We start from the raw sequence: 23,163 nt of genomic DNA, 5'->3' as shown, positions 1-23,163 counted from the left end.
TTTACTAACCAGGGGTAGCAGAAACAAAAAGGATCTGTCTGCGGCCAGACTCCTGCTCTGAATACAGGGAATATGGTTTCAAGCTGATATACGCTGGGCATCAGCACTGATTATTCAGGACAGGCCATCTGAATTGGGATTGTTTCACCCAGCTTCAGAAAAGACTCTTCAGATAAGCAAGGGTCAGATAGCTAAGTCATCCAACTACCAGCTTGGGCAAGACACAATATTTTTAGCTGAAGTGTGTTATTTCTGCTGACGCAGCCAAACCTGGGGAAATTAGTGAACTACGTCTAATTGTGAGAACTGGCTAGGAAGAGCAGGTCCTCCTTGGACCAGGTTTTAAACATCCAAGTAGCTGCATTTCCTTATGTTTTGTTGATTTGGCTGCTGCTCTGTCCCTTTGGCATGGCTGAGAGCTGGCAGAAACACTGGTGGGCTCTGAGTGGTTTTAAGCTCCCTTCAGCTCCAGAAAAGGCCTGACAGTCAAAGAACTGGTAAATGACCTAGGGAGTACAAAGACAACATTTGCATCTCTTATTCAAGGATGCAATCCTTAGCTTTTCCCATAGGAGCTATCACAACATGCAGTCAGCGCATTCCATGCACAGCAATGCAGGGCTTATTCTGGGGTAATGCTCACCTACAGCGCTGCCTCCACAAGGTACAGAGAGGTTTCTGATGGCCTGGCTGACGCTACTTTTTGTGTTTCCCATCAGAGAACACACACCAAACTGAAGTGCCATTATATTCCTCAGCAAACAGGAGGACAGGTAAATGAGTACTCCAGCCCCAATCAAAGCTATCATCTACTTACACTACAAGCATCGCCAAAAGTGGCTTTACGTTCCAGCAGCATGCCCCTGCCCCTAGCCACACTATCCCAGGCCCAAAGCTCATTTATCTGACCCTCATGCGATTATAGGAAGGAACAACTTCTCCATTTATATCCACTCTGTTGGGCTTTGACATTTAGGAGAGCAGAGCATCGAGCGCAATGAGTCATCTAGCAAAGAAAACCTTACAGATGTACACTTAAGGAAAAAAAAAAACCCAACTATTTTGGACACAGAGTATTTTGCCTCTTCATGGCATGACATAATTGCAAATCATCTTTGGAAAACAGTAAATTGTATTTTACTGCTGGGAGAAACTATTGAACTGATTTACCTTAAAGCTACATAGGGCACCTGTGGCACCAGGGGAGCAGAGAACAGGGATTCTGGGCTCCCAGTCCTCTGCCTGAGCTGTCCCTGCAGCCATTTTATTTAGACAGGTTGCAACCATGTAGCAGCAGGCAGCAATTTATCGCTGTCTGTATTTGAACATCTTTCTGTACTGATTTCAAAGGCAGCTATTGTCGCAGCTCCCAGCTCGCAAGGGCATTTTGTTGTGATTCAGCCTGTGCTTTCTCACTTAATTTTTAAGGACTGAGACTTTCATTCCTAATGGCTGCAAAATACTGTATATAAAGATTTCATTTATAACGGTCAAAATGGGAATATATGAACAGCAACATTTTTATTTATTTATTTATTTCCATTTTTCACATTTACTTTGAGGAAGGGATTTATTTGGTATTTGCATGTACTTTCCAAAGAATATTTTTTCTAACAAACAGAAGAACAAAGGTAGGTATCTGGAGGAGTGTTTGCATGCTGACAAGCCAGCCACAAAGTTTCAGTTTATAAACTGAACTCTACGAAATACAATCCGTAAAATGGAGCTACTCTCTCCCTAACATATTTTAGATGGGCAGACAAAATTAAGTTATTTCACCTTGAAAGAACTTCTGCAAATGCCCCCTCATCACTTCTACTCAACACTTTTAAGTCAAAGCCATTTGCTTGACACAGGCACAGACAACCCCCCCCACGCACACACTCACAGCCACCCACACTCACCCACCCACCCCATCCCACAACCAGAAAAAGGCATCTATCAGGTGCAATTTAACTCTTCTCATTTAAGTAGTTCTCTTCATTTAAAGCATCACTTATGCTAAAGGCATAATCTACCAAATAAGCAGTTAATATTGGTGCCCACAACACATTTGTTATGGGTCCTGGTGTTCTGTGAAGAAGCATTAAGGTCACCGACACATGTAGTTAAGTGTGTTATGTGTTTAGGAGAGCAACAGTACAAATTTGCTAGCCAAATACTCACAGCCTTCAGCGTGTAATCAGGAGATCATCACCATCATCATATAGTGCATATAGGTATAAAAACCACTTGAACAGACTCTGACGTAAGTACACTTGAAGTGCATACACGGACAAATGTCCATGCTTGCACGAGTCTAAAATACGCAGTAAGTGATTGGTCTATAGCAGAAAGCTTATATAAACTACACGTTTTAGTTTATTTTTAAGATGTTGTAGTTGTGAAAGCTTTCACTAGCTGGCAGATATTGCTGTTTGGAATGACTTGTTGAGTTCCCGTCTTACTAGACTAGTAGCCAAAACAAATAGGCACAGAAGTGCTAATGCCACAGGCAGCATGTGAGCTTGGAACAGACTTGCAGCTTGCTGACTCCAGCATCCTGCTTGGAAAGGACCCTTTGAGTTTTCTTGTTCCCAGGCCTGGACTACAGCTGACAGTCCCAGCCATGTTTCTGGCTTTGATTTAACAGCAAAATGTCATTTGATCCATTCTGTTTTATCATCTGCTGCACTGGGTTTCTACAACCCTTTGCATTTCAAATCAAATTCTGTATTTTCTATCTAGTAAAATAAAAGCAGATGAAGAAAGCAACCAGGCTGGCTAACATGCTGAATGGATGGATACACCTCACCCAACCATCCTTTTGAGACTTCCCTGCTCTGCAGTATGATACCTACTGTCTTCTTCCCCGAAAAAGGGAAAGAAAGCGTTACTAACTTACCATGTTGCCCTCCACCCTGCTCCCTAGAAGAGGACTTTCAGGCACTGTTTCATTTAGACTAATTGCCTGTTTGCAATATAACTCTATGAGAGAACAGGATATGTGCAGCCCAGGGTGCCTCTTCCTACTATTCAATTTCTCAGTCCTAGTCCCACATACTTGGATCAGTAGCGGCTCAGCCACAGAGCTGTCCCACACAGCAGACCTGCTCCCTTAAGTAGGATTACTGACCTGATCTCTCCCTTAGCGAGACAGCCATTGTCTGGAAATTGGACAGCCTTAGAACTCAATTAGTTATTTAATAAGCTTATGATTAACCAATCTGCTGATTAAGCTTTCATGAATTATGCTGACAGGAATTCTATTTCAGAGGGATAGTGGTCGCTAATTTAATATTTTTCCTTCTGGAACAGGGTTGGGGATCTGTGTGAGCCCTTGTACATGCCATGCCCTGACACTTCTCTCCTGCTGCAGAAGAATCTGCAAAAGCTGTTTGAGTGGCACCTGGGGCTGCTGCCCCATCACCAGGACATGTGGCCCTTGGAGACAGCTTGGCATTGCAGCCTGGTTGTTATACCTGGTGCAGCTTAAAGATTCCCACTTCTCTCTCCTGAAGTCCTGCCAGGCAGCATGGAGAGAGGCAAGCAGCTGCAGACCTCTCAAGTACAGTCTGAAAGAGCCTAGCCTGTCATTTTGATATCCACCCTGCTCTCATCTGGATTCAGGTGGGTGGCTCACCCCAGGGAGTAGAGGGAACTCCTTTCCTCTTTCTTTTTGCAATGAGTTTAGAGAAAGCTCATAGCTTCATCTCCAGCTTTGTCCTTTGCCACATGCTCTGAAGGATGGGGCTCACTGGGTACTGTGATCTGTTCCTTGTAGGGTGCCTTGGCAGAGGGGGCAGGATGTTGCCACCTTTCTCCTCAAGCTCAGACCCTGCTTTGGGGAAGAAATCAGAACGGGGCTCAGGGATTAGTCCCAAACTATCATAAATTATTAAAATTTTTTCCACCCTCAAAGGATCCCATCTCCTTTCTCAGGTGGGTCTGCTATCTGCCAGTGTTAACCAGTAGAGGATGGCAATGGGATTGGTTAAGGTGCCGTTGCCAGCAATTTTATGTTCCTTAACGTCCTCCTCCTTCTAGACACAGGGTTGAGGGTTTGGCAGCTGCCTTTTCCTTCCACCTCTCAGAGGGACTGGTGGCAAAACACAGCCATGCCTTGAATGGCAGAGGGAAACAGGACTGGCCGGAGAAAACTTATGTCCCTGCTGAAACCCCCGAGAAAGGGGCTTGAAAGAAGGTGAAAGAAAAGATTGCTGGCTGCAGCTGCTTTGAGTTCTGGAGGACCTGAAGCAAGGCTGGGGGATGAGAGATGTCATCTCAAACTGCAGAGCCCTGCACTGGGAAATCAGACGTGCACACTGCTCAGCTGAAGCCTCTGACAAAGAAGCAGCAGTTCTGGTGGCAGGGAGAGCTCAAAGGAATGCAGGGAAAGGCTGGCTCACACTGCAGATAGCGGTAACGTACAGGAAAGATGAAGACAGTTCTTAATATAGAACTCTGATGTCAACGAAACACAGTTTAGTATTATAACGCTGATGTATTTCACATCTTTGTTACCCTTTGTCAAGACAGCATGCAGGGCAGCGATGCTCGGAAGCAGTTTGCTAATGCAAGTTGTCAGGCACTGGTGTGTCTTTTCAGGGCTGCCGTTATGGCACTGCCATCCCAGTGCTGCTCACTGCCAGGCCCCTGGTAGCCCCAAAGGAGAAAGGATGGGTGTCAGAGCACTGCTGGTCTGAGCAAGGTGTAACACTGCTTTTGGGGGGCACTGTAAAAGGGAGTCTAGGCAAAGGGGAGGCAGGTATAATCTAGACTCTGAATGACAGACCCCATGCCTTTTACTAATCTTGCAAAGATTCAAACTTTTACATCTTGCCACAGCCAAGATCCCATTGACTGGCAAATGAGCCCACCTCCCCCAAACAGCAGGCAGGGGAAGTTTCCAGCTCTACCTCGCAGCTGCCTACTCTCAACACCGTAGCACTAAATGAGATTGCTGGCTACACTGCAGCTGCCAAGTCTCCGTTATCTGACCCACTCTCCTAAATGACCCACTGAGGCAGAAATTCTGGCAGACCAACATTTTTATCTCCCTGCTCAATGGCCAGCTGTATGCACTGAAGGGAGGAAAAATCCCAGCTTGGATTTGCCTATCAGAAGATCATTAGCTAAGGACTTTCTACAGCATTTCTAAGAGAAAAGGGAGGAGACAAACAAAAGCAATAAAAGAATTATCATATTTTTTGTGCCCCTTGCATGCCTGGGTCAGGCTTTTGTTGGGCCACAGCGCATGCACGTTCAGCTTCACTTGGAACATACATATTTGTGAGCTAAAACTGCCAACTGCATACAAACACAAGGCTTATTGTTGTACAGTTAGCTGTTTGGCTGCCCAACTGGAGCTGGAGATGAGAGGAACAGAAGAGCTGCACAAGTGAAGAAGGAGAAAAACAGCCTGAGGGTCTCAGCAAGTAACGCTTTATTGCAGTAGTGCTAAGGGACTAGTGAGTGTACATAGAAGGCAGGTAGTTCCTTGCCTAAGGAAATTAAGACAGAAAACAGACCGTGCATAAGGAGTACAGGCAGCTAAACTGACAGGTGTTTCAGTGACGTGCAGTGTCTCTTGCTTCCAACTTCAGTTTGAATTATCTTTCAATAATTAAGATATTCAACAGGCTTTAACTTGTATACACAGACACTTAAGCACAGCTATGAATGAACGATGACAAAGTGGAGCGAGGAGGCTCAGGTTTTTTCCACTGATAAAAACTCTGCCAGGGTCTGTGCTAATTCCAGTCCCTTTTAAAGAAGTTTATAAGAAATGACCTGCCTGCCCTTCAGCCAGTTGGTGCTTCCAGGTAGACAGGCAGAGGGGAGGGAAGAGGACATGGCAGTGGGGAGATGCTGGCTGGGTTCTGCACATCTGCCAATGGAGTGGGCAGCAGGATATGCTGGAACAAAACCCTACAGACTCCAATTTAGAGCAAAAGATGAGATGAGCAGGGGATTGTTATCTTTAGGTATGGTGGGATTTCAGAAAGCCTTTGCAGAGATACAAGCTTGCTTTGTTTTTCTTTTTGCTATGCATTTTTGTAAATAAACTGATTTTCCTGTTCATTATTTGTTTTGAATCAAGAACACAGATTTCCATTGCCCACCAACTGCATGCAGGGCTAGTAGTATCAGCTGTCATCCTTTTTGCCTCGCTATTTCCCTCCATACAAGCATCAGCAACTTTTAGGTCATACTGTATCTCAAATTACCCTAGGGAGAGAAAATAAGGGTGACAGGATCATCTGTCCTGAAGTCAACTTCAGTGTGAAGCAACACCAGAAACTCTCTCTGAACACACAGGCTGGGGTGTCTGCAGGAGATGGGGAGTGGGAGTGAGGCACTGGCTCCCCTAAGGCAGAAAGTTCAGGCAATTGCAGGGAGGATGAAGGAGCCATGGTGTACACACAGACACACACATTCAGTGGCTCTCCCAAGCCTGGAATCTCTTTCTCACGCACAATATGCTTGGAAAAGTCTGGCTTCTGCCCAGGTCCAAACAGAAATAGCTTTAACACTCAGATTTCCTGACAGTCTCTCCACCCCACCGATGCTGGCACACCCAGTGCTCAAAATGGACTGGGAAAAGCTGTGAACACAGTGAAAGGGTGGCAGGAAATACGCTCTGCTTTCAGCAGAGAGTATTTCAAACAGCTTTTTGTGGCTGCTAACAGTTGCACTTGTGAGGTGAACAGAAGGGCAATGCCAGACTTTGGAGAATAAAAGCCCTTTAACTTCACGCCAGGTCAGCACCAGTACAGATGTGGAAGAAGCCAAGGGACTGACAGCCTTCTCCTTTCCAGGATGGCACTCGAGCCAAAAATCTGGGGACACTGGGATCTGCTGAGCTGTCTTCAATGGAGTCTCTCCTTGGCCAGTGCATGCGCTGAGGGAATGAGAGAAAGAATCATAGTTTTCTGATCACCCAATACACAATCCAGCAAAGTCACCTGATTAAGGGGACATGACCTGACTTGGAGTTCACAGAGATAAAAACCAAGGAGAGGAAAAAAAAAAAAACCCTCAAGCTAGCATTTTTGTATCCCCATCTGTTCCCTGGGTGCCTTAAGTCACATTGGCTCAGTCCAAAGACAGAAACAAGGTTTCTTCCTACCAGGTCTCCAGGATCCAGTAAAATACAAAGGAAAGAAAGGTGCACCTCCTTTCCTGACCATGCTATGACAAAGCTGTCAGAGCAGCTCTGACTGTGTCACCTCTGCAGCAGTGTCTGGTGGGAAATGCATGGAGAGCCATTGCTCTTCCACATCCCTCTGGAGAAGATGGTACTGGAAAGCGGAGGCAGAAAGTCTTTTTTTTTTTGTAAATCACCATCAATTTGATGTTTAAAAGCGGTGAATTTGAGTAAATTCTCAGTAAGTTGAGAACCCCAACAAAGTGTCTCTGCTGTTTCTGTGCTGGTGAGGGTGATTTGCAACAGCAAATTCCAGTAATACAGAAAAGTAAATTTGGGGATTAAACCTACTGCACTTTGCTCAGTGGAGAGACCTCTGTGAGTCGGACAGTGACAAATGGTTTTCTTTACTTGGAGTGTTAAATGCACTCTGCTTAGCTCCATTGACCTTGTGAAAAATCATACTTAGGAGTCACTGCTGGCTCCATAACCTGATCATCTGTAACAGACCTCATGAAGGTCAACCAACATCTACTCATGACAGTGCAAGGTGCAGAGGACCCGGCAAGGCACCACCCTGAGACAGCCTGTGTTTATCAGGTATATCTGTCAGTCTCCAAGTTAAGCCAAAACTCTCCAAGTGGAGGAGGTAAAAGTCAGTGCCAATGGGGCACTCTCATTCTGGAAGCCTCTGAGGTCCAAGGCCACCACTTGAAGTCATTGGGTGCCTTCAACACTGCTGGACTGACATAGGGATCCATATGTAGCAAACCCCAGAGGCTTTGACACCACCGTAAATCATAACGTGCCACTGCCTACCCTTTCCTTTCACCTAACATAATCCCATTTCCTCCTCAGAGCACAGCTCAGAGTACTCAGTCTTTCAACAGCCCTGTTAACCACTGCTAAGGGCCCCCTTGAGCCCTAACTATACGATGAGTACTCAGAAAGCCAGAGTAAGTAAAGTAATGAGGTGAAGGACCAGAAAAAATGTACTTATGAATCTTCATTTTCAGAACCTCAGATACTCTCTGCTTACTTTTTCCCAGTTCTGTGATTCTGCCTCTGGATTACAGAGCTGGTCTGTGAGGCCTGACAAATTCCTTTTTTGTTGCACCCCACTTTTGAGAAGTTTTACTATTGTAACCTTGTTAGATATAACAATCAGCTTTACAAAAGTATCTCTTTGTTCCAAACTCCAAGATCATGAAAGAGGATTAATTTCTGCTGGTCTACAGGCAACATATCAGTTTGCTCCAGATCAGCATTCATTTTTTTCTCCAAGCAACTTCCACACCTTTAACAGTCTTGAACATCCACCCACTGCTTCCACTCCTGCCCTAAAATCCTCATAAGCTCAAAATAGTATTTTTCAAGTTATTAAGATAGTAGAACTGATCCTCAAGGATGGACTTTAACTTCCTTTGATTAAAATCCACTCCCTTGTCCTATAGAAAAATGCACAGGATACAAATGGGAAAAAGCATGGGATGGAAGGAATCATTTGCTTGTTTTTCCTTCTGTTCTTTCTTGTAATTACTGGTGGCATGCAGCAGGTAGGGGTCTGTGTGTGACAGTCAGCCTCTGGGCCATTATCTTTTCCTGCAAAGTCCCCTTAAAACCTCAAATTACAGCAGGAAAAAATCCCTCTGTCAATCTCAGACTTAAAATGCTTTTTCCAATGGCTAGCTGAGACACCACCAATGCCAAGAACAGCTCAAACTACAAAACCGAAGTGTTGTACAGCCTCCTTAGCAGCTGCTTGGTTGTCACCTGTGCTGTACCTCACATGAACATGTGCACAACCACCTTGAATTTGGTTCTGCCTTGTAATATCCCATCACTACACTCTATGAATGCCCTTGCTTCGCTAGGACATACTGGGTACAAGAAATCAGCTGCTTGCTAGTATTAAAAGATCAGTCAGCACTGAGAATGACAGATAAAATGCAAGAACAAATTTCCCTGTGTGAGCACTGCAGTCAGAAAGAGACACAAGCAAAGGAGAAAATGTTTTAATATGTTCTTAAATTTAACCACTGTACAGTTGAGGAGGTTTGGTGAATTAAAGAGAAAGAACAGAAAACAATAATTACAACTAAAAAAGAATATTTGTAACAGCGTGAAAATCAAGTAGCAATTAGGCTTCTCATGTTTACCAGTGGACATACTGGTGTTCATGGAAGAGGACTGCTTTGGGCCAGTGCATGCAAGTTACCTGTCTACCTCTGCAAATCCTACTGTGTTTGTGTTGGGAGTCCAAAAGAATAACTAGATAGGGCTTAGACAGGCTTTTTCAGTAATGAGTAGAAAGTGTACGACATGCAAAAGGTAACTCGAGTCCTAACTTGGAATAGGAACATAGGATACTTCAAGTTGGAAGGGACCTCAAAGCAGGATCAGCTATGGGATCAGACTGGGTTGCTCAGAGCTTTTATTCAGTCAGGTTTTCAAAATCTTCAAGGATGGAGATGACATACCTCCCTGAGAAAATTTTCCCGTGCTTGACTTAAGGATTTCCTTAAGGTGATTAAGGTGAGAAAAGAAACAGGTTGGGAAAGAACTACCGACTAGATGCTCCAGGCAATTTACTGACAGACAACTCAGGCACGTTGATACCATTCCTCACTGGGACAGAGGAAGTTTCACATGAAGCTTTTACACTCTTCTCACAACTCTCCAGGTTATCCTGGTCATCTCCCATCTGATGGTCATTACCAGGTAAATGCAGCCAGCTGTCACTGTCTTTTCCCCTTCACTCCTGCCCTGAATCAGAGCAGAGGCTCTAGGTCGTATGAATATCCTGTAGACTCCCTGTAGATGATTCCATTCACCTAGTCAATGAGACCCAAATCAGCCATAACCTTTTGTAATGTGGTCATGACACTACTTTCTAGGGAGGTGGAAACTCCCAGATACCCACGAATGTTTAATTCCCAACAGAAAGAACACCACTGGCAACAAAGGAGCTAAGACCACCTCCCTGTGTTACTGGATCATGCCCTTTCAATGAAAGGATAGAAAAATCCAAAGGGCTGTCTAAAGGACCCAAAGCCAAATTCAAGGACTGTCGTGACTGCACATAGGCAGAAGTGAGTCAGCTATGTGAGTTGAGAGGAACTAAAAGCTTAACATCTGCCTGCACAGAAATAACTATGTCAAAGTTTTGCTTTCACATTTTGTTTCACCCCCTGCCCCACACATCAGAAAGCTGTGTAAAGCTATATTTCAGTCCAGTAATTAAAGCATTCAGGCAGAAAAAAGAACTGAACTTGAGTCTTCCATGTTCTGGCAGAAAGTCTGTAGCTAAAAAAGGCACAGCTGATTTGTGACTTGAGCATCCCAAACTTTCTACAGCTAAAACTACCTTGTAAATTAAACATGAATTTGTGAATGGTTTTGGAACAATCCATTACATATTCTTTTAGTGAACTTAAAACAACAAAAAGAAATACTGCTAGGGTTAACTAGGGAGTTTAAGTCCAAGATGCTTTTTTTTCTTTAAAAATTGTAAGCAAAACCTGAAAATCTTAGTTTTAAAAGCAGCCTCCATTCTGGACTCAAACTACCCATGCCTGACAGCATCACTTTAAATATTAAATATGCTAGGCTTGTTCAAGATGTATTTTTAGCACAATGTTATTTAATATGTCAAACAGTTTCTCAGATGAACTTTTACAAAGTACAATTGTCTCACTTGTACTATTCATCTCTTCTCTCAAGCTCCTGGTCCTACAACCAGTATTTATAATAAATCATAGCAAATCTTTCTTTTTTGAAAATCTGCTCTTACTTTAGGCCTGGGTAGCAACAGGGGACAGAGAGGGGCTGTCTTCTGGCGTGGAGTAGCTGGAGCTCCATTGCAGCAAAGGGGCTGCCAGCAGCCTGCAGCTGTGAAACACCTGGTGTGATTAAACTTTCTTTTCATAGCGAGCACACCATTTACTCATGGTAGAAAGCACTTTTAAGCCCAAATGCTTCAGACTACTGAGCTAGGCAGAAGACTACGTCACTCCTCCAAAAGACATCCACACCTGCTGACCTGATTGTACCAATTCCATAGCAGTGAGCAAAAAAGAGGGGTTGTTTGGAAAAAGTGGGGATTGTCTTGCATTCAGAGCAGAAGGCAGAAAAAACCAAAGTTATAGCAAATGTAACATGATGGTTTTGGGTTTACAGTAGAATTGCCTTAAAGCCCTGTAGAGGATTAATTTTATTATGCTATAAACAGTGGTACTCTGCAAGACAGTTGAAACAGTTCCCCATTCACAAAGGCTTAAGCTGAATCAATTCAAGCTCTTCTCAAGGTAAGCAGTGAGCAGAAAAAAAAAGGCACAGAATCAAGAAAAGAAAAAGATTTGGGCAGAGTGCACAGGTGAAAGGGACATGAAGAGTAAGGCAGGAGTCATTGAGAGGCAACAGCTCAGCTGTGCAGTCTTAAAAAGTGAGGATGGATGATTTCACTCATATGGAAAATGGAAGGAAGCCTGGGAGAGGAGAAGTTGGCAAAGCCCAGTGGAGAGAACAGGAGTCTATTAATTTGTACTGCGCTGAGGCTGGAGACAAAGATGAACAGATCCCAGTGGTAACACAGGAGAAGCTGGAGAAGATTCTTTGAGCAAATACATGAAGACTTCCATCTATCTGCCAAGAATGTACTTGTTACCCTCCCCTCCCCTCCCCTTGTAACTGGACCTGGAGAAAGGGTGCAAATGTTGTCTATGGGGCTTAATTTTTCTATACGTTAATTTAGAAAGAGGGTTTGAGGAATCCTCCAGTGTTTTAAAATCTGATTAATTAATTTTAGGTTTTCCTTCAGGAAGAAGTTTCAAAAAGAGGACTACAGCTATTTTACACAGTACCAGACGGTGACGTCTCATTTCCGTGAATGATGCAATAAATGCATACCCTTAGCACAAGCTATTCAGCCGTGATTCTGGCAGTAATTAAAGCTTTTGAATGACAGCTATGTTTAGCAACTGAAGAAATGGGATCAGACTGTCCAATCACTGCTGTGACTTTATAGCTTCTTAAATAAAATCTTATCTTGGTAAATATGTGGTGTCTATAAAAATGGCTTTATTTTCCTTCAGCGTGATCTGCTTTATAGAAAATGACTGTTGAGTAGAACAAGAAAAGAGCTGTCCCAAAAGCTTGAGGTTCGACAGAAAAGGAGGAGAGCTGCCAGAAAGCTTTCTGCACACAGCAGAGCAGAAAGGCTGTGACTAGTGTAGGCTGTGGTCTTCCCTGGAGTGCCAATGTCTCATCACTGCCAGGGGTGAAGCATCTGTCAGGTAACAGGCAAAGCTCTATCATAGTCCCGGTCAGGGCTTGCAAGATCCAGAAGCCTCTTGACACAACCAGTCCCATAATCTCCACTGCTGCTTAATTGCTGTTCCTTAAACTTCTCCATAAAGCAGTGGTGTTGCCTGGTATAAGAAGGTGGTGATATCTCTGACCCCAAGCTGAGATGAGATGCTGAGAAGAGCTGAAGCTGCAGTAGAGTTGCTTCTACCAGTCTGTTAACCCAGGCAACAGCCTCTTTTGTGTGTGCCCAGCACAGGCCCATATTACTCCACGACCTGTTCCAATCAGCCCTCCCTCCATGCAGAACCGCAGAACAAACCTCTGTGTTTTCTTCTGTGCTGCCCCGCTGCTTGTGGGAATTGCTCCTCCCCAGACCTCTGAACAAAAACTGATGGACGTGATGAAAACTTGACTGTTGCTAAGATCTCAGAGAAACAGAACAAAGTTTTCAGGGTGCTGTGAGCATCCTCTGTGCATAAGGATAGCAGTTAAAAGCAAGAATTGAAGTGAACTTCCCGTATCAGTGCAAATCCCTTCCTTTTGAGAAGTGTGTTACTTCTACTTAATGGAGCCTGATCTGCTGACGTAGCATTTTAGCCCCAACACTCGATAAGCAGTCAGTAACCTTTTCCACCTAAGAGCTGACTGCGCAGCACTGAGAAGACAAAGGGGGAGCCCACATCACTGAACAGTCAGAACAGATTCATTTAACCATCAGGTACAGTTTAAGGCTCATCACTAATAAATCAAACATGTTAAAATCTGCACCATCCAATACTGTCCATGGATGCTGTGGTCTGTTCTGGAGCAAGTTTACATTAATTACACTGGGCTCTACTTGCTTCCCTTGAGTGCTATGCAGAAACTTACCTACATACGGAGACATCAGAAGGAATTACAGAAATAGTAACACCTGGGTAATTCAGAACTGGGGAAATGTTCCCTTGTAGTGGGCCAGGGAAACCGGTGTAATCTACATTTAAGGACACAGGGCTCTGAGAAGCCAGAAAACAGTACTATTGCCCTTTCCTGTGTTGATTTTGTCAAAGATGCTAACACCTGAGCAGGCAGCCTTGTCAACTCAGCTGGCATTACTCTTTCTAATGTCAGGAACAGGGTGTAAATCACCTTTGGGGACATCACTCTCCTTTAAACCAGCTCTCTATGCACTTCACAGAAAACAGCGATAAGAGTAATATGTACTGTGTAACGAGATCTCTGAACAGACCACCAGTCTATCACTGCTGTGGTGCTGCCTGCTGGGGTTAGGCTTTGCTAGACCAGGTAGTTTTTATTCTCATAACTTCTTCAGTTACTGATTTTTTCCTTCCTTCTATCACAGAATCTCAGTAACTTGCTCAATTTGCTTTGCCTCACAACCATCTGAGCTACTTCCCATATTTTAGGTGTCAGATGATGGTGGATCAGGACAAAGAAGAGAACCTGTAATTTGCAGCTCTTGTCTTCTGCTTCAGGGGCAAAACTCCCATTCAGACTCCAGGTGCTTTTAGCTCATTCTCATTACAAAGCAAAATAATTTATGTAGAAGCAGATCTTCAGGATTAAGTCCCCTTCCTAGACTATTAGACCTGCAGGTACTGTAAAAATTTGGAATGGCTAAAGGATGGCCAGATAATGCCCCAAAAAATGATTCCACTACCTTACCTTCTCCTTCATGACATTTAATCTGGAGGTATATTAACCAAGAGTGGTGTGTGCAGCACAAGATGTGAGTGGGCATGTATCTACCAGCTTGTGAGGTGTGTGGGCACCCAGTAACTAGTCACAGGAAAGGTGCATGTGTGACAGTGGAGGGCTAGGAAAGGCCAGTAAGCCCTGGTGGGTGGCCTAACAAATCAAGCAAATTGCAGTGACAGGAAGACTAGGCTTGTTTGGTGAACATCACACCACATCATGCTCATATTCACATGCTCATGCTTTGCTCCAGGGATTTGCTGAATGGTACCTTCCTTCCCTCCATCTTATCCATTTACACACTCCCTCCTGCCCTAAACTCTCTGCTGAACTCCAGTGAATTGCTCTGTTCCAGTTTCTCTTAATGGCTTTACTGTTTACCCAAGCCTGTGTCAGCTACAGTGTCTCACACACCTCTTCCTTTCTGCCCCTCTGTTCCTCCTCTAACTAATCTGCAATAATATGCCTGTCACAACTGCTTTTCTGCTCTCATCTTTACTGTTCCGTCTGCAGAGCCCTACTGCCCTTAACGTGATGCAGCTGTTCACTCTCTCATCCCCTTCAAAAAGAGCCTGGAGATATTCTACAGGAAGGATGCTACAATAAATTTGTGCACGCATTTCTCTTCTAAACGGAAAGAGTAATAACACATGAAATAATGTTTACATAAATTCCTCCCAGGCCCCAGGAGACCTCTGAGCGGAAGGCTGCACTTTTATCTTCATGAAGAAGATCAATAGTAGAGCTACGTTGCCACTGTGCTCCGGCTTCCACATTAGTCCCCCCTGCCCACAAAGTACAGACTGTGTTCAAGGAAATGGGTGCTCCCAAAGGAGGAAAATGTCTTTGTGCACTTAAGGTAATAATGTCACTTGAGGTCACCATGCAAACAGTTATGGATATGAAAATCTGCAATTTTGTCAGTCGAGCTGGAACCTGGGGACCTAGCTTAAGAGTTACAGCTTTTTTATAAAATGTTTCCCTAATTTACCTACAGAGCTTCTTCCCAGAAACAACAGCTGCTGTACCTAATTAGCATTAATCGCCTTGTTACAGAAGAGCAACTGGGAATAGTACAGTACTTGAGGTACTGACAAAAGGATACACTAATGGCATTGATCTGTCCAGTTTGCTACCACCCCCCCTTATTATTCTGTTTTCTGTATGAAAAGCTTAGAAGTCACAAGCTGTGATGACAGAAAGTGAGCAGAAAGGGAGCCATGGATGTGGGCAGGTACTGAGCCATTCAGCCTACCTAAGACGTTTGCTGCTGTTTGGGACTGCACCTCCCAGTGCCAGTTTTTCATCTTGACCTGTGGCAAGAGCAGCCTCAGAAGGGCATCTCTGAGTAATGCATTCTTTTGGAACAACAGTGGGATAGGATGCTCTGCTGTGCACTCTGCAGCTCTTCTGTGGAGGTGCTTTAAAAAAAGTTCTGAACCTACACCCAGCCCTAGGAGAGGGGGTTAAATAACTACACCAATTGAAAGATCAGTCTCAAGAGCACATGGGGAGATAAAGGCAGTCTGTCCTTTACTGAGATTAAAGTTTCAACCAGAAATGTACCAATTTTGTTATGTTGAACCCTGAGGTCTTTGTAGTTCTCAGCTCATTGACTGATGTTCCCAGAACTACACCTTCCTGACAGTACTGCAATTCAGTATCTGCCATGAATGCACAGCAGCAGGCTGGAAGGCAGGCGCTAACACCACAGATACATCATCAGCCTCTGTTCCTAAGTGCATTATCTCCTCTGTTCACTTCAGTCTCATCAAGATGGGGCCCAGACATAAACTAGATCCTCAGTTTTGTCCAAGCCAAGTACACTGGGGAACAATACACTGTATTTCCTTGCAATGGGGTTTCAGTTGCTGTTTTACCCCTACCAGTGTTGCTCACTTGAGGTTTTTGAGAAATGTGTTTGTTAACAAGCAAGAATTAATCCAACAGCACAAGTAAAATAATTCAGTGCTTGGAAGTAGATACACGTAATAGGTCCCTTCACACAGAATTTGCATCCCCACCTAGAGACTATGGAAGACAAGAGATATGAACTCCTCTGCTGTCATGGAGTTTATATGTCTTAAGATGGAGAGGCAAGATTGATACAGGAAGAAGGAGAAGGAGGCAAGAAGCCTTGGTGGTATCATCTGAGATCTGTCCTTGAAGGATGAACACTATGGTTGTTTGCCAGAGAATGACTTTTTCTGCTAAGACTTCCTTTACCTCTCCCTGAGCCATCTGCTTGGCTCAGGCCACACTATGGCCATTGCCTTGTTCTCACACCCTTCTTGTCATACAGAAAGCCAAAATGCCAGGCTAGGGTGACTCAAGAGGCTTTTATGCTCACCCTACCAATAGGTCCAGGCTCCTGGCAAGTGGAATTTCCTTTCCAGCAGTAGCTGGGCTGTGGCTGATGTGCTTTAAGAGCAATCTGCACTGAGTCTCCTAGAGAAAAAAAGCAACATCCCACAATGCAGCTAGCAGGAGGAAGGTGTTAGTATCCTATTAATTAATGAAATAGCTCTGCTTTGTTACTTTTACAACAGCTTCCTGCCTCTCAAGGCAAGGAAAGTTTCTGGTTAGGCTAGTGGATTATAGACTTGAGGTACAGCAGCTTACACCAAAGGCAACTTTGCAACACTTGCTTCTTATGGGACTGATAGTCACTGTGTTATTAGGACAGTTGGTATTATGAGTACCAGCATGAGATCTAAGCTTGGAGGGGAACAAACCAGTAGCTAGGAAAGCAGGAAAATTAGTCACATTTGCAATTCAGGTCCATCTTTTTTACAGGAAGCTTTCAAAGAAAAATCTAAACCAAAATCATGAACACTTTGAAGCCTGCATCAATATCACCTAGGCTTCCTCCTGGTCATGGTAGAAGACCTCCTCTGGATGTAGCTCAGTCTTGAGATGGGACCCAGTTTGCCTAGCTTAGACACTCATTCTACTTTTAGGCACTCCACTGAGTAATCCTCCAAAAACAGTGACTTATTCTCTATCTAGTCCAAGGAGAGGAGGTGCTTACATCTAAGGCAACAGTTACCTCGGAGGGATGAAAGCTGCTATGAGTGTCCCTGTCTGCTCTCTCTCCCATATGTTCATCTGCAGACAGGGATGCAGGAGATTTACTACCAAGCTCCCGGTGTGGTGGATGTGCTGATGAAGATGCCACTGCCACAACCCCCAATCACCACTGTAGTGTGCCCTGCTGAACCCCAATAAATTGCCATCTTGGTCATTCTGTTTTAACACAAACTGTGATGTCATTGACTGCTAGGTAAGACAGACAGACTGCCTGGATGGCAACCTCAGTGAAGAGAAGGGAAATTAAAAATGCAAAATGAAAAACAGATGGCATAAGCTTCATTAAAATAATATCTTGTCTCCTGGGGATCCCATGAGGATCCGTTGCCTTTTAGTGGATATGGTGTCCCTGAGATTTACACTTGGGGATTATCCTGTCCCTCCCTCTCTCCTTATCACTACTCTCTTCTGTTTTCAAAAGGCTTGTGGTATGTGCTCCATCTGGATATGCCTCCTAATAAGGAGCCATCTCCTAAGCACTAATGTACACCCAGCCCCTCCCAGTGCTGCCAGAAGCCTCCTTATCAAGTGATTTGAAAGGAAAAAAGAAGTGTGGCTGAGTCTTACAGTTCCTGACAGAAAGACAAAGTGGGAGTGTTACAGAAGTAAGAAATACATGATTAATATGGATATAATATCAATCAGGGTTTAAGATGATGAACTACATGAACTGGAAGACATTATTTTTCCTTGGTGTGAGGTTCTCTTTTCTGATGTGGCCTCACCAGCAAGCTAAATATTTTACTGTTCCACTTATAAATCAGGTGTAACCTTTAGGAAATCAGTAGCAATATAAGCCACCTGTGAAGTTTTTCTTGTATCTAACTGACCCCCCAAGTAAACACGTGGCCAAATGTATTTATTCAGAGGGCGAGAAACAACCAAGGAAAAGACCATTCAAGCAGCAGGATAAATCGTGTTCAGTGCATGCAGCACAGCACGCTCTTTCTGTCACACTTCAATCACTGTGGCCTATGCAGGCAAAAGTTGCATTCATGCTGGGTTGGTATTTAATTGAGCTCAGCTGAAAGAAGTTTCCAGCAAGCATATATGAATCTTCACAGAGTGAAAAATGACATTTATCAACCCTCCATCAGAGCATTTGACATTTGAACAATTGATTCTGATTTAACAGTGAAAAATGCCACTACCTGCAATAGGATGAAAATCCTAGTTGCTACCATCCCCAACAATTGCTCTGCCAGTTAAACTATTAAACATTTACTACCATGACTTTCTCTAGCCTTGAAGAGATTATAAAAACAATCCAAATCCTGACAAGTTAAATGCAGAAGAGACAAAGATCTAGTTGGAGGAACAGGGGTCACAGCTGGGAGATGCAAGCTATTAAACTGCTTGAAAATTGTAAAGGCTCAGCAGATTTTAATAATGACAACAGCAGGAGCTGATGTGGATTAAAGGTATGTTACACTGGCTACGGACAATACCGATAGTATTTTTTTTTTTTTGGGTTTTGCCCCAGGTAACTTAGAGCTCACTTGGGTGTAGCTAAGAGTAGAGGGTCAATCCAAATGCCACTAGGTATGTGTTCACCTAATTAAAGAGGGTGAGAGAGAGAGAGGTTTTTAAGCAGACTTCTCTCTGGAGACAAGGCAGGGATGCTTGTCAGCCTTGCAGGACAATTCCTCTTAAGTTGGTAGGTTTCACAAAACTATTACATTCATAAGTGTATTGTGGTCAGCACTGAGTATTCACTGGGCAGAAGCCCTAGCTGGAAAGGAGGCCCTGACAATGGTACACGTCTATCTACCACAAAAACTGTTCAGAGTCTTCCAATACCTCCCTTTGCCTCCATTCAGCAGTGGCTAAGTGAAACAGAATTTTCCCTCTGTGGAAAAGCAGAAGTTCTGGCAGAAAGACTAATCATTCTGTTGTATCTGATCCTTGGAAAAGAGCTGGTAAGCTCTGCAGAAGTGTGACTATGGAGTGTTTTCACGTATTAGTCCATTTTAATAATTAGTTATCTTGCAATCAACTAATGTAGCAACTTCCTTAAACACAGTCTGATGTGTTTTGAGTTCCTGGGTTTCTCAGTCTACTGGCTTTGCTTAAGCACTTCGTTTATAAAGCTGAGGTTTGTTACAGATCTACCTCAAATTATATTTTCATTTAATTTGCATGAATTGAACTTGTCATCCCAGAACCCAACTATGATCAGATCTCCTATAATGTCCTCATGACTTACCAAATCCATGTCTAAAATAGCACCATTTTCTGCCCTGTTAGCGAATCTGTGGAGGATATTCTTATTGCTTAGAAATGCAAGAACATCTCAGACTTACCAATAATAGTATCAATTGCTCTCCAGCCTGATTCCTGATGTTAGATTATCCCAAACAACTACTGCAGTAGAAACTATCTCTCTAATAGCATTATAAAACTCTTCTGGCAGTGAAAAAGGATCCTAGTGGCATATGGCATGCTGGCAGTGACAATGTTTTACCAAACTGTGAGTTGTGCTGTCACTAACATATACAGCTGCTCCCCTTCCTGAAAAGCAGCCACTGGTTTTAGAGTATTTGTAACTGCGATTGCAGGACAGATCTGCTGGCGCAGTGCACTTGCTCACGTCCTGTATCAGCAGCTCAAGGTCCTTCACTTTGCTGCACAATCTTGCTGCATTTGCATATCCAACTTTCTATCTTCTCCTTTCTAGTCACTCCTTCAGTGAGATCTTGCCTATTCAACTATTTTCTTTTCCTTTGCTGTCTATAAGTCTACTCTGTTACATTCCTTTCTGTACTGCTATGACCAGATTAGTCTGATTATTCAATTTACCATCTACTCGGGCAGAGCCTTGAGACTTCACAAGTGCTTCCCAGCCTTTTCCTGGTGTTTCTTTAAGGCTCCTCTTATAAATGAGGCCAACAGTAGTGTTTGCAGTAGTACTGCAGGTCCTTGGGTAAAACCTATCTATTGAGAGCATCTCTTCATAACCACACACCAATGCCCAAACCTTCCCAAATCTTCTTCAAATCTTAGCTGTCTGCTAACCTTCCCTGTTACTCATCTGGTAGGGGCCAGAGCTATCCCACTAAACATGTGGGCATCCACTCCCTTCAGAGTCTTCCCCAACATGGCACAGTCACCCTCTAGCAGCTCCAGTAGCACCCTCTCAGTGTCATTGTTTCTGATGTGAAGGAGAACCAGAGGACTGCTTCCTGCCCCCACTGGGAAATGTTCCAGACTTAGATTCCCATTTTTTACCCATGCTCTGAGCAAAAAGCACACTGTTTGACTTGTCCTTCATCAGTTTCTTGAGGCTGTGTGACACAATAGTGGCTCAGGTTTTGGAGGCAAGACAGCCACGTGTGGATTGCTGTCCTCTTGTAAGCATTAGCCTTGCAAGGAAGCAGTGTATTATGCTAATTGGATGATTCTGCTTCCAGAACTTAAAAAATATTGCTCAGAAATAGCACAAGTATTTGTATATGAACCTTTACAGACCTACATGCCCCTCATCTCAAAGTAACACAGCTCTGTCTTTTCCTGGTAGTGGCCCAAGTCTCTGATCCTTTCCCTTTTGTTTGCAGTTATTCTGTCTTCTCATCTTTTTACAATCCCTCTATATTATCTTCATTCTTTGTCTGGCCAAGCCTTGATCTTAGCTTGATAAAAACCTGTAGGTTTAAAAGCTATGCCTTCCTTTCAAGGCATAGCTTCCTTCCTCTACCACTGCCCAAGATACAGGGTCCTCACATGTTTGTAGGTCAGCTCCCTCAGCAGCAGAATCACAATGATAAAACTACTCTGTGAGTTGTTTGAGCCGAGCTGGCATGCTCTGCCACACACACGGAGATCCCACAAGCACCTCACTGTATTTCAGACCTTGGATTCAGCCTTTTCACTCTCCATCAGCAAAGACTCACCTAATTTCACTTGAAGTGGGGACGGCTTATAGTTCATGGCTACAGTCTCTCCCTCTCTTGTATCACAATCTCTGTCCGAAATAGATGCAGCTGTTGGATCCTGTTAAGAAAGAAAAGGAAATGAAACAGAATGGTTTAGCTAAAAGTTATGCTGTCTCATCTCTGGCTGTTAGGCGAGTCCACCCCCACCCGCATTCACAGGGAGCAGAGAACATGATGGTGTTTTGAATAGCTGAAACCCAGGGGCAAAAGACAGAACTTGGAAGCACATTTAGTATGCTCAAAGTACCTCTGGAAATGCCAGATTTCAACATCAGACTTATATGATGGATGATACTGGGAATATAATGTGGAGGGTGGGTCACCAGTTCAAATTCAGCCTGGGTTGGCAGTAATCCCAAATCATTTTCATCTGATGACTCTTTGGGGTGTTGTATGAAATGCATTTACAGTTTCACCTCAGTTCCAAGTGGAACAGTAAACCTCATGATTAAAACTCAAAAGCTCATGACCAGCCTGTGTGAAAGTCCAGCTTAGAAGGAATAACGACTGAATGAGTAGAATTCAATCTCCAGTCCCTCTTGGAAGAACAATGAATAAGCCTGTACTTCTAATACTGAACTTATTTTGTGGCTAACTGGAAAAATTTATTCAGTATCTGTCAGCACCAATGCTCCCCAAACACAGAGTCCGTTCCATCATGCCTACCTGCAGACAACCTAATTCAGGTAGTGTTGTACTCTATGGTACAGCACATCAAAGGATTCAGAGAGATTCAAACTACCCATTAAGGCAGTTCTACCACAGCTAAAAAACATTTACAGATCTTTCACAGCAAAGTTAAAACCTGTTGGAACTTACTTCTACTTAGCACCATAGTGAAAATTAAAATTGGTTTTCCAACGTGTTCACTTCTTCCCACCTAGAAGCTCGAAACTAAACTGAATATACACATACATATATGCATAAGTGTATGTAAATTTGTAATTATAATAGAGCTGCACAAGGAAAACAAACATCCAATGTTAGGTCTAATATCTGAAGAAACCGTCACTTTGTAAGAAATGGAACAAAGTGCCAGAAACCAAATACTAGAAAATACCATTCCAAACTGGTGAATTGATGTTGCCTGTCTCTCAGTTTCTGCAGTTTGTATTTTGTACACAATTTCTTATAAAAATGCAACTATTGTTTGCCACTGACACCTGTATGCAAGGCAGAGTCATTGAATTTCAAGGCAAGGTACCATTGGACTTTGCTCTCAGTAAAAAAATCACTTGGCGAGCCACTTCTTCCCTAGTGCCTGCCTCCTCTCTGCAGTGCACATTAGCTCTTATTAATACACTGTGCTTCTGAGATAAAATGTAATTCCTGAATTAGGCCCTGTCTTCATAGAAACTGGTCAAATAACGTAAGTAGGGTTATAATATTTTATCAAAATTCTGCTCCTTTGCACTATCCTGTAAACTTTGACAATACTTAAAATGGATGGTGCTTACAAGACCTTGCATTCAATTTTGACATTGAAATGGACATTGAATAGATAATGCAATTTCTTCTGCTTTCCTCTAATGCAGTCACTGCTGGACTTTCCCTCTAATGCAGCAGTTAATGACTGGTTAAAAAGGTTAGAGCAGGTTGCAAATAAAAAGCCAGTCTCCAGGAGAAAACAGGCATAAATGATGGATCACCTGCATTTTAGGTTAAAAATCCTACTTTAATAACAACACTAAATGACAAAATAGAGCAGCTGAAATTATATTAAGCTAAAAGTGAGGTAGTACAAAGAAGAAAAACAATCACAACTTTTATAAATGAAAATGATGAGGTGTAGCTAGCAGCTTTCACTCAAGGAAGAGATATCTTGGATGACAGGTCCCATCGCACAACCAGCTAGACCGAACAAGACTCTTCAGCCAGGGAAAGACAAAGCACAGGGCCTCTGTGAGAAGTCTAAATAATCCTGAGTAGGGTGAGAAGGTGAAAAGGGGCCAGATAGCCCTTATTTTCTACAAGCATGAGACACCAAGTGGCAGTGAACATGCAGCAGCT

General features: G+C 43.4%; 1 protein-coding gene across 11 annotated transcripts in view; it reads right to left on the bottom strand.

Annotated features, from left to right (window-relative positions):
- Nucleotides 1–23,163, bottom strand: part of FAM219A (family with sequence similarity 219 member A) — a 103,027-nt gene that overhangs the window by 22,219 nt on the left and 57,645 nt on the right. For all 11 annotated transcript variants that reach the window (XM_056323899.1, XM_056323900.1, XM_056323904.1 and 8 more), the window contains one exon: nucleotides 21,112–21,211. In XM_056323899.1, coding sequence (XP_056179874.1) covers nucleotides 21,112–21,211 — 100 coding nt within the window. The remainder of the gene's footprint in view (nucleotides 1–21,111; nucleotides 21,212–23,163) is intronic.

Source organism: Falco biarmicus, chromosome Z (genome assembly GCF_023638135.1).
Source record: "Falco biarmicus isolate bFalBia1 chromosome Z, bFalBia1.pri, whole genome shotgun sequence".
NCBI lineage: Eukaryota > Metazoa > Chordata > Aves > Falconiformes > Falconidae > Falco > Falco biarmicus.
The sequence above is the reverse complement of the archived record's forward strand: the minus strand, read 5'-3'. Positions and strand labels throughout refer to the sequence as shown.